Source organism: Opisthocomus hoazin, unplaced genomic scaffold (genome assembly GCF_030867145.1).
Source record: "Opisthocomus hoazin isolate bOpiHoa1 unplaced genomic scaffold, bOpiHoa1.hap1 HAP1_SCAFFOLD_143, whole genome shotgun sequence".
NCBI lineage: Eukaryota > Metazoa > Chordata > Aves > Opisthocomiformes > Opisthocomidae > Opisthocomus > Opisthocomus hoazin.
This window is the reverse complement of record NW_027449057.1, coordinates 173874-184704: the sequence shown is the minus strand read 5'-3', so window position 1 is coordinate 184704 and position 10831 is coordinate 173874. Positions and strand designations below refer to the sequence as shown.

The 10831-nt window shown below is 61.7% G+C and overlaps 1 protein-coding gene across 1 annotated transcript; it reads right to left on the bottom strand.

The window, feature by feature from the left end:
• Positions 1-5457: 5457 nt before the first annotated feature.
• LOC104334555 (trypsin-like) lies at positions 5458-9858 on the bottom strand. The gene is made up of 5 exons (XM_075412520.1): positions 9801-9858; positions 8790-8943; positions 7636-7901; positions 6977-7113; positions 5458-5610 (listed from the first exon to the last, which is right to left on the bottom strand). The coding sequence occupies exons 1-5, from the start codon at positions 9856-9858 to the stop codon at positions 5458-5460; spliced, it is 768 nt and encodes a 255-aa protein (XP_075268635.1).
• Between the last annotated feature and the right edge of the window lie 973 nt (positions 9859-10831).

The window sequence follows — 10831 nt, the reverse complement described above, 5'->3', positions numbered from 1 at the left end:
CCTCCTTCCACCCCTTCTTCCATCCCCCCTTCCATCCCTCCTTCCCCTCCTTCCGTCCCTCCTTCCTTCCCTCCTTCCTTCCCTCCTTCCATCCCTCCTTCCCTCCCTCCTTCCCTTCCTCCTTCCTTCCTTCTTCCATTCCTCCTTCCCTCCTCCTTCCATCCCCCTTCCACCTCCCTTCTATCACTCCCTCCATCTTTTTTTCCTTCTGCCTTCCCTTCTCCTTCCATCCCGCCTTCCATCTCCCATCCTCCCTCCCTCCTTCCTTCTTTCCTTCCTTCCTCATCCCTTCCTTCTTCCATCCCTCCTTCCCTCCTCCTTCCATCTCCCCTTCCATCCTCCTTCCCTCCTTCCTTCCTCGTTCCTTCCTCCTTCCATCTCTCCTTCTTTCCTCTTCCCATCCCTTCCATCCCTCCCTCCTTCCATCTCTCCTTCCCTCCCTCCTTCCTTCCTCCTTCCTTCCTTCCTCCTTCCACTTCTCCTTCCATCCCCTTCCATCTCCCATTCTTCTTCCCTCCTTCCTTCCTTCCTTGTTCCTTCCTCCCTCCATCTCTCTTTCCTCTTCCCATCCCTTCCATCCCTTCCTCCTTCCCTCCCTCCTTCCCTTCCTCCTTCCTTCCTTCTTCCATTCCTCCTTCCTTCCTTCCTTCCTCGTTCCTTCCTCCTTCCATCTCTTTCTTTCCTCTTCCCATCCCTTCCATCCCTTCCTCCTTCCTTCCTCCTTCCTTCCTTCTTCCCTCCTTCCCTGCCTCCTTCCTTCCTCCTTCCACCCTTCTTCCCTCCTTCCTTCCTCCTTCCACTTCTCCTTCCATCCCCCTTCCATCTCCCATTCTTCTTCCCTCCTTCCTTCCTTCCTTGTTCCTTCCTCTCTCCATGTCTCCTTCTTTCCTCTTCCCATCCCTTCCTCCTTCCCTCCCTCCTTCCCTTCCTCCTTCCTTCCTTCTTCCATCCTCCTTCCTTCTTCATTCCTTCCTCCCTCCATCTCTCCTTCTTTCCTCTTCCCATCCCTTCCTTCCCTTCCTCCTTCCCTGCCTCCTTCCTTCCTCCTTCCTTCCTTCTTCCTTCCTTCTTCCACCCTTCTTCCCTCCTTCCTTCCTCGTTTCTTCCTCCCTCCATCTCTCCTTCTTTCCTCTTCCCATCCCTTCCTTCCCTTCTTCCCTCCTTCCTTCCTCCTTCCATCTCTCCTTCCCTCCTTCCTTCCTCCTTCCTTCCTCCTTCCACCTCCCCATCCCCCCTCCCCCCACATCACCTGCCGTCCCCCGCGTGTCGCCGCCTGTCACCCCGCGTGTCGCCGCGTGTGCGTGCGGGTCGGTCCCCGCGTGTCGCCGCCTGTGGGTGCCCACGGGTGCGGGTGGGTGGGGCCGGGCGTGGGTGGCTTCGGTCAGCGGCTGGGAGGGGCCGGGTCACCCCACCCTGTGCCTGGGGCTGCCCGGGGGGGGAGGGGCTGGGGAGGGGGGGAGGGGGGAAGGACGAGGGGAGGGGAGGTGGAAGGAGGATGGAAAGGGGATGGAAGGAGGGATGGATGGAGGGGTGGAAGAAGTGGAAGGAGGGATGGAAAGAGAGGAGGATGGTGGGATGGAAGGAGGGGTGGAAGGAGGGATGGAAGGAGAGGAGGATGGTGGGATGGAAGGAGGGGTGGAAAGTGGGATGGAAGGAGGGATGGAAGAAGTGGAAGGAGGGATGGAAGGAGAGGAGGATGGTGGGATGGAAGGAGGGATGGAAGGTGGGATGGAAGGAGAGGAGGATGGTGGGATGGAAGGAGGGGTGGAAAGTGGGATGGAAGGAGGGATGGAAGAAGTGGAAGGAGGGATGGAAGGAGAGGAGGATGGTGGGATGGAAGGAGGGGTGGAAGGAGGGATGGAAGGAGAGGAGGATGGTGGGATGGAAGGAGGGATGGAAGGGGAGATGGAAGGAGGGATGGATGGAGGGGTGGAAGGTGGGATGGAAGGAGAGGTGAAGAAGGATGGAAAGAGAGATGGAGATGTGGAAAGAGAGGTGGAAGGATGGAAGGAGGAGGGGTGGAAGGAGGTATAGCAGGAGGAAGGAAAGAGAGGGAGGGATGGAAGATGGAAGAAGGGTGGAAGGAGAGATGAAGGAGGGAGGATGGAAAGAGGGATGGAAGGAGGGTTGTAACAATGGGGGAAGGGGAGATGGAAGGGGGATGAAAAGGGGATGGAAGGAGGGGTGGGAGGAGAGGTGAAGAACGGTGGAAAGAGGAAGGAAGGAGGGGTGGAAGGAGGGATGGAAGAAGTGGAAGGAGGGATGGAACGAGAGGTGAAGAAGGATGGAGAGATCGAGATGTGGAAAGAGGTGAAAGGATGGAAGGAGATGGAAGGAGGAAGGGTGGAAGAAGGAGGGAAGGAGGGCAGGAGGATGGAAGGAGAAAGGTAGGAGGGATGGAATGAGTGGAGCAAGGTGGGATGGAAGGAGGGGTGGAAGGAGGGATGGAAGGAGAAGTGGAAGGAGAAATGAAGGAGAGGTGAAGAAGGATGGAAAGAGAAAGTAAGGAGGGATGGGAGCGGTGAAGAAGGATGAAAGGAGAGATGGGAGATATGGAAAGAGAGGTGGAAGAAAGGATGGAAGGAGGAGGGAAGGAGGGATAGAAGGAGGAAAGAAAGAGGAAGGAAGGGAGGGAGGGAAGAAGGGTGGAAGGAGAGATGGAAGAAGGGAGGATAGAAGGAGGGATGGAAGGAGGGAGGATGGAAGGGGAGATGGAAGGAGGATGGAAAGGGGATAGAAGGAGGAATGGAAGGAGAGGTGAAGAAGGATGGAAGGAGGAAGGAAGGAGAGATGGAGATATGGAAAGAGGAAGGAAAGAGAATGGAAGGAGGGATGGAAGGAGGGACGGAAGGAGAGGTGGAAGGAGGGGGGAAGGAGGGATAGAGGGAGGAAGGAAAGATGAAGGATGGAGGGAGAGAGTGAGGAAGGGTGGAAGCAGAGATGGAAGGAGGAAGGAAGGGGATTGGAAGGAAGGATGGAAGGAGATATGGAAGGAGGGATAGAAGGAAGGAGGGATGGATGGAGAAGGGAAGGAGAATGGAAGGAGGGATGGAAGGAGGATGGAAGGAGGAAGGAAGAGGGATGGAAGGAGGATGGAAGGAGGGATGGAAGGAGGATGGAAGGAGGAAGGAAGGAGGATGGAAGGAGGATGGAAGGAGGGATGGAAGGAGGAAGGAAGGAGGATGGAAGGAGGGATGGAAGGAGGAAGGAAGGAGGATGGAAGGAGGAAGGAAGGAGGATGGAGGGATCAAAGGAGGCTTGGAGGGATGGAAGGGGAGGGTGGAGGACTGGGGGGGTTGGAAGGAGGCTTGGAGGTGTGAATGGGAAGAAGCGGGGGATGGAGGGAGAAAGGGAGGGAAGCGGTGGGGCGCGGATGCACGCGGGCCCGCCCCAGTCGCTCCCAGTTGGACTCGAGAGCTTCTCCCTGGTCAGACTGGATCGGTGGGGAGGGGAGGAGGAGGTGAATCCCGGCCGCCCGGGTCCCTGCCAGCTCCCCGGGGCGGAGCGCTGCGTCTGTGGGTGCCGCGACGCCCGGGTCCCCCTCCCAGCGCGGTTTGGCCGAGCTCCTCCGCCTTGCCCCATCACGCCGCCGCCGCCGCCTCCCTTTCCCCCGGCCTCAGTTTCCCTCCGGCCTCGTTATCGGCCCTAATTACCCCGTCGGGCGGGGCGGCGATTGGCCCAGCGACGCATCGCCTTTCGCCTCTCGCTGACTCGGCGGCTTTTTTCGGAGGGGAGGGCAAAGCTCCGCGCCCGCCGCCTTCGGGGCGCTCGGCTCCCTCCGTCAGCGCGGCGGCGGGGGTGGGGAGGGTCCATCCCCCCCCAGTTTAGCCCACTTCTGCCCGGTTCGGCCCGGTTCTGCCCAGTTTTGGCTCTCTTCTGCCTAGTTTTGCCCGTTTTTGCCCATGTTTGGCTCACTTCTAGCTGGTTTTGCCCATTTTTGCCGATGTTTGCCCAGTTCTGCCCAGTTTGACCCACTCGGGCCAAGTAACACCCACTTCTGCCCCATTTCACCCACTTCTGCCCATTTTTGGCTCATTTCACCCCAGTTTTGCTGGATTCTGCCCCTTTTTAGCTCCCTTCTGCCTAGATTTGCCCACTTTTCCCTATTTTTGGCTCACTTCTGCCCGGTTTTGCTCATTTTTGCCTGCCTTTGCCCAGTTCTGCCCAGTTTGACCCACTTTGGCCCAGTATCGCCCACTTCTGCCCATTTTTGGCTCAATTTTACCTGGTTTTGCCCATTTTTGGCTCACATCACCCCGGTGTTGCCGGATTCTTCCCATTTTTCGCTCACTTCTACCTGGTTTTGCCCATTTTTGCCTACTTTTGCCCAGTTCTGCCCAGTTTGACCCACTTTGGCCCAGTATCACCCACTTCTGCCCATTTTTTACTCATTTCACCCCAATTTTGCCCAGTTCTGCCCTTTTTTGAGTCACTTCTGCCCAGTTTTGCCCAGTTCTGCCCAGTTTTGGCTCACTTCTGCCCGGTTTTACCCGTTTTTGCCTATTTTTGCCCAGTTCTGCCCCATTTGCCCCACGTTTGTCCCTCAGGTGCCCCTCAAGGGGTCAAGAGATGTTGTGGAGATGCAAGGGGAGGGGTTTATTGGGGGTCGGAGGTGGATCTAGGGGGGGTTGGAGGTCTGGGGTGAGGTCAGTCCACCCATGGTGGCATCAGGCCAGCATCGTGGGCTTGCTCTGCCCGTGGTGGGCTTGGTCCATCCATGGTGGGATCTCTGGTAGGTTCAGTCCACCCATGGTAGGCTCAGTCCAAGCGTGATGGGACCAATCTCATCCATGGAGGGGTCAGGCCATCGTGGTGGGCTTGGTCCATCCGTGGTGGGCTTGGTCCATCCATGGTGGGGTCTGTGGTGGGGTCAGTCCATTCATGGTGGGGTTGGTGGTAGGTTCAGTCCATTCATGGTGGCATCAGCCTGTCCACGGTGGGATCCATGGTGAGTCGGAGTGTCCACGGTTGGGGTCAATCCATCCATGATGGGATCAGCCCAGCCGTGGTGGAGTCCATGGTGGGGTCAGTCCATCTGTGGTGGCGTCAGTCTGTCCATGATGGGGTCAGTCCAGTCATGACGGGGTCCATGGTGGGCTTGGAGTGTCTGTGGTGAGGTCAGTCCATCCATGGTGGACACCATGGTAGGGCCAATCCATCCATGAAGGGGTCAGCCCAGCCATGGTGAGATCCATGGTGGGCCAGGTGAGTCCATGGTGGGGTTCAGTGGGCCTTGATGGGGTCAACCCAACTGTGATGGGGTCAACCCAACCATGATGGGTTCCATTGTGGAGTTCAGTCCACCCATGATGGTGCTGGTGGATCTGCCGTAGGGTTGATCCTTTCTTGGTGGCTTCAGCCTGTCCATGGTGGGGTCAGCTGGTCCCTGGTGGGTTCCGTGGTGGGGTTGATGGGTCTGTGGTAGGGTCGGCAGGTCGATGGTGGGACAGGGAGGACTTAGTCCTCCCCTATGGTCTCTTGGATCCATGACAGGTAGTTGTAGACCAGGCTGTAGACCCCTGGCTTCCCCGCCTGCCCGCAGGGGTGGTCGCCCCACGAGACGATGCCTTGCAGGACCCCGTCGCAGATGAGAGGTCCCCCCGAGTCACCCTGGGGACAAAAGGGACCATGATGGGACCTCGGCCACAGGCCCCGGCCAGGGAGGACACCAAGGTGGAGATGGCCAGGGCTGGGACACGTGGCCACCGGTAGGGATGGCTGCTCTTGGAGATGTGGGACCAGGCACAGTGAGGTGGCCAAGGAAGGGTGGGGTGGCAGGGACTGGAGAGATGAGGTCACAGGACGTGGGGATGGGGACACGGGGCATGGTCGTGTCTTGAAGCCCAGGGGACAGGAGGACCAAAGGGATGTGGTTGTGGGTGGTGGCCATGGGACATGGGGACACAGCCATGTCTCAAAGCCGAGAGGACGGGAGGACCAAAGGCACATGGCCCTGGGAGGTGGGTACGTAGGGATGGGACGTGCAGATGAGTTCACATCTCAAAGCCCGAGGGACAAGGAGGACCGGAGGGAGGTGGCTGTGGGACGTGGGGGACAAGGTGGTGGGACGTGGGGATAAGGTGGTGGGAGGTGGGGACGGGGTGAGGGGATGTGGGGGCAGAGCTACGTCTCAGAGCCCAGGAGATGAGGAAGACCAGAGGAATGTGATGGTGGGACGTGGGACTGAGGCTGTAGGACATGGGGACGTGGTTGTGGGGCATGGGGACAAGGTGATGGGAGACAACAACATCTCACAGCCAATGGGACAAGGGAGGACCGAAGGGATGGGGCTGTGGGACATGGGGATGGGACATGGGGAGGTGGCTGTAGGACATGGTGAGGTGGTGATGGGATGTGGGGATGTGGTGGTGGAACATAGGGACATGGGGATGGGACATGGGGAGGTGGCTGTAGGACATGGTGAGGTGGTGATGGGATGTGGGAATGTGGTGGTGAGCCATGGGGACATGGCTGTAGGACTTGGTGAGGTGGTGATGAGCCATGGGGACAAGGTGGTGGGCCATGGGGAGGTGGCTGTAGGACATGGGGATGTGGTGATGGGATGTGGGGACGTAGTGATGAACCATGGGGACGTGGTGGTGGGCCATGGGGATTTGGTGATGAGCGGTGGTGATGTGGTGATGGGCCATGGGGACATGGTGGTGGGCCATGGGGACGTGGTTGAAGGACATGGGGATGTGGTGATGGGCCATGGGGACATGGTGGTGGGTGATGGGGACGTGGCTGTAGGACATGGGGATGCGGTGGTGGGACATGGGGTCATGGGGACATGGTGATGGGGCTGTGGGACACGGTTGTAGGACATGGGGACATGGTGATGGGACATGGGGACGTGGTGATTGGACGTGGGGACGTGGTGATGAACCATGGAGACGTGGTGGTGGGCCATGGGGACGTGGTGGTGGGCCATGGGGACGTGGCTGTAGGACATGGGGACACAGGGACCTGGAGGTACCTGGCAGGAGTCGTTGCCCCCCTGAGCCACACCAGCGCACAACATGTCCTCGGTGACTTTGCTGCCGTAGACCGTCCGGCACTCGTCGTCACCCACCACGGAGACGTCCACGCACTGGGGGGTGTCGGGGAAGGTCTCTGGGGGGAAGGACACATGTCCTGGCCAGGTCTAGCTGGATCTCCAGTCTGCAGAGGTGGCCCCACCCAACCCAACGCAGGTCGAGGTGTCCATCCCTTGGAGACCTGCGTCCATCATCCGAGGAGATGCCCCCACCCAATCCAATGCAAGTCGAGGTGTCCATCCCTTGGAGACCTGGGTCCATCATCTGAGGAGACCCCCACCCAACCCAACCCAATGCAGGTCAAGGTATCCATCCCTTGGAGACCCAGGTCCATCATCTGAGGAGACCCCCACCCAATCCAGCCCAATGCAGGTTGAGGTGTCCATCCCTTGGAGACCTTGGTCCATCATCCAAGGAGAACCCAACCCAACCCAACCCAATGCAGGTGAAGGTGTCCATCCCTTGGAGACCTGGGTCCATCATCTGATGAGACCCCCACCCAACCCAATGCAGGTCGAGGTGCCCATCCCTTGGAGACCTGGGTCCCTCACCTTAGGAGATGCCCCCACCCCACCCATACCCCATGGTCCCCCCCTACCTTCGGGGCTGGTGGTGGTCCCCCATCCCATGACCATGCAGTTGGTGCCGGTGGCCGGGGGGCTTGTGGGCAGGGCCAGGGGTTGGACATAGGGGGTGATGGTGAAGGGGGGCTCCACGCGCAGCAGCATGAGGTCATGGGCGTAGGCGCTGTCCCCGTCCACGGAGTTGAACCCAGGGTGGACCACAACGTCCACGGCCTCGGCGTACTGCTCCTGCCCCGTCATCGTCTCCAAGTCGTGCGCCCCTGCCAGCACCTGGATGTGGCTGGGGACAGGGGACACGTGAGGGACACAACACCGTGGTGGGGACGTTGGATGGCTGGGGACACGGGGGACGTGGCCGTTGGTGGGATGTGGTCATGGAGGGACGTGGCTGTTGGTGGGATGTGGTCATGGAGGGACGTGGTCATGGAGGGATGGGGATGTTGGAGGTTGTGGTTGGGAACATGGGGGACGTGGCCGTGGTGGGACATGGCTCTGGTCTTACATGGTCATGGAGTGACGTGGCCATGGAGGGATGTGGCCATGGTTGGACATGGTCATGGAGGGAAGAGGATGTGGGGGATGGGGACATGGGAGGGCATGGCTGGGGACACGGGGGACGTGGCCGTTGGTGGGACGTGGTCATGGAGGGACATGGTCTTGGAGGGATGTGGCCGTGGTTACATGTGGTGATGGAGGGGTGTGGCCATGGTTGGACGTGGTCATGGAGGGGCGCGGTGGTGGAGGGATGGGGACACTGGAGGTCGTGGTTGGTGACACGGGGGACGTGGCCGTTGGTGGGAGGTGGTCATGGAGGGGCGTGGTCATGGAGGGATGAGCTCCCAGTGCTCTCAGTCCCCCTCCCAGTGCCTCCCAGTGCCCCCAGCTCCCCTCCCAGTGCCCCCAGCTCCCCTCCCAGTACCTCCCAGTGCCTCCCAATCCCTCTCCCAGCGCCTCCCAGTGCCCCCAGCTCCCCTCCCAGTGCCTCCCAGTGCCCCCAGCTCCCCTCCCAGTGCCCCCAGCTCCCCTCCCAGTGCCTCCCAGTGCCCCCAGCTCCCCTCCCAGTGCCCCCAGCTCCCCTCCCAGTGCCTCCCAGTGCCTCCCAGTGCCCCCAGCTCCCCTCCCAATGCCCCCAGCTCCCCTCCCAGTGCCTCCCAGTGCTCCGCCCCACCTGGTCTGGCAGTGGGCGGCCGTCAGCACCCACCGGGTGCCGAGCAGGGCCCCCCCGCACTGGCGCTCGTCGAAGCGGAGGAGGAGGACGAGGCCGGGGTGCGCCGAGGCCGGGCACTCGCTGCCCCCCAGGATCCGCTCGCCCCACGGCCGCCCTGGGGGGGGTGGGGGGGTGTTGGGGGGCTACTGAGACCACCCCCCCCCCGGGGGCACCCACAAGGAGCCCCCCTGAATCCCATATCCCCCCCGGGCCCCCCAGGATCCCCCAGTCCCCACCAGGGGAACCCCGCAGACCCCCCAGTGCGCACCCAGGGACCCCCCCCCCCTCAGACCCCCATGTCCCACCATGGGTGCCCTAGGGACCCCCCCCCCCCACTGCACCCCCACCCTGGGGACCCCCCCCAGATCCCCATGTCCCAACCTGGGTGCCCCAGGGACCCCCCAGAAACCCCCCCAACCCCACCTTGGGGACCCCCCCAGACCCCCAAGTCCCACCCTGGGCACCCCCAGACCCCCAGTGTCCCCCCTGGCTGCCCCAGGACCCCCCATGTCCCCCCCTAGGGACCCCAGGGAACCCCCCCCGCCTGCCCACCCCCAACCTGGGGACCCCCCCCCAGACCCCGAAGTCCCACCCTGGGCACCCCGAGGTCCCCCCATCCCCACCCTGGGACCCCCCTAGACCCCTAATGTCCCCCCTGGATGCCCCAGGGACCTCCAGGACCCCCCACTATGGAACCCCCAGACCCCTGTGTCCTACCCTGGGGCACCCACAGGGACCCCCCCCCTTGCACCCCCACCCCAGGGACCCCCCCAGACACCAATGTCCCACCCAGGACCCCCCCCCCAGACCCCCATGTCCTACTCTGGGTGCCTCAGGGACCTCCAGGACCCCTTCACCCCCACCCAGGGACCCCCCCCCCATGTCCCCCCCTGGTCACACACAGGGACCCCCCCCCCTGCACCACCCCCTCCACACCTTGGGGACCTCCCCCATCCCCCCCCGCCCTCTCACCGGGGGTCACCAGCGCCAGGAGGAGGAGGAGGAGGAGGAGGAAGCGAGGGGCCGCCATGGTGGGGGGGCCGGGGGCTGGGTGCTGGGGTGTGGGGCAGGGTTGGGGGGCTGGGTGCCCCCGGCTATCAAGGCTCCGCGTTAATCATTAACGGGGGCTCCTGAGCCGCCCCCCGCCATGTTTGTTCGGGGCCGGGCCCGGGGCAGGTGGTGCGTTCACACCCTGCCCCCCGCACCGGCCCCACGGCGTGGGGTGGCCGTGGGGCCGGGCAAGGGGGCCCGGATGCCTGGGTCCCTACGGGATCTGTGGGGTGAGGTGGGTCCCTATGGCGTCTATGGGGTGACGTGGGGCAGTCCTGGATGCCTGGGTCCCCTATGATATCTATGGGGTGAGGTGGGTCCCTATGGTAGCTGTGGGGTGATGTGGGGCAGTCCCGGACACCTGGATCCCCTATGGTATCTATGGGGTGAGGTGGGTCCCTACTGCATCTATGGGGTGAGGTGGGTCCCTATAGCATCTATGGGGTGACGTGGGGCAGTCCCAGATGCCTGGGTCCCCTATGGGATCTGTGGGGTGAGGTGGGTCCCTATGGCATCTGTGAGGTGACGTGGGGCAGTTCTGGATGCCTGGGTCCCCTATGGCATCTGTGGGGTGATGTGGGGCAGTCCCGGACACCTGGGTCCCCTACAGTATCTATGGAGTGAGGTGGGTCCCTACTGCATCTATGGGGTGAAGTAGGTCCCTATGGCATCTATGGGGTGACGTGGGGCACTCCCGGATGCCTGGGTCCCCTATGGGATCTATGGGGTGAGGTGGGTCCCTATGGCATCTATGGGGTGAGGTGGGTCCCTATAGTGTCTATGGGGTGATGTGGGGCACTCCCGGATACCTGGGTCCCCTATGGGATCTATGGGGTGACGTGGGTCCATTGGTGTCTATAGGGTCATGTGGGTCCCCTACAGTATCTATGGGGTGAGGTTGGTCCTGAATGGCATCTATGGGGTGAGATGGGTCCCTACGGTATCTATGGGGT

Coding starts and splice junctions, on each gene's coding strand:
- LOC104334555 (XM_075412520.1), bottom strand. CDS start 9,858: ATGGCGGCCCCTCGCTTCCTCCTCCTCCTCCTCCTCCTCCTGGCGCTG. Junction 7,902..8,789: donor GCCGCCCACTGCCAGACCAG/GTGGGGCGGAGC, acceptor CCCTGTCCCCAG/CCACATCCAGGTGCTGGCAG. Junction 7,114..7,635: donor GACCACCACCAGCCCCGAAG/GTAGGGGGGGAC, acceptor CCTTCCCCCCAG/AGACCTTCCCCGACACCCCC.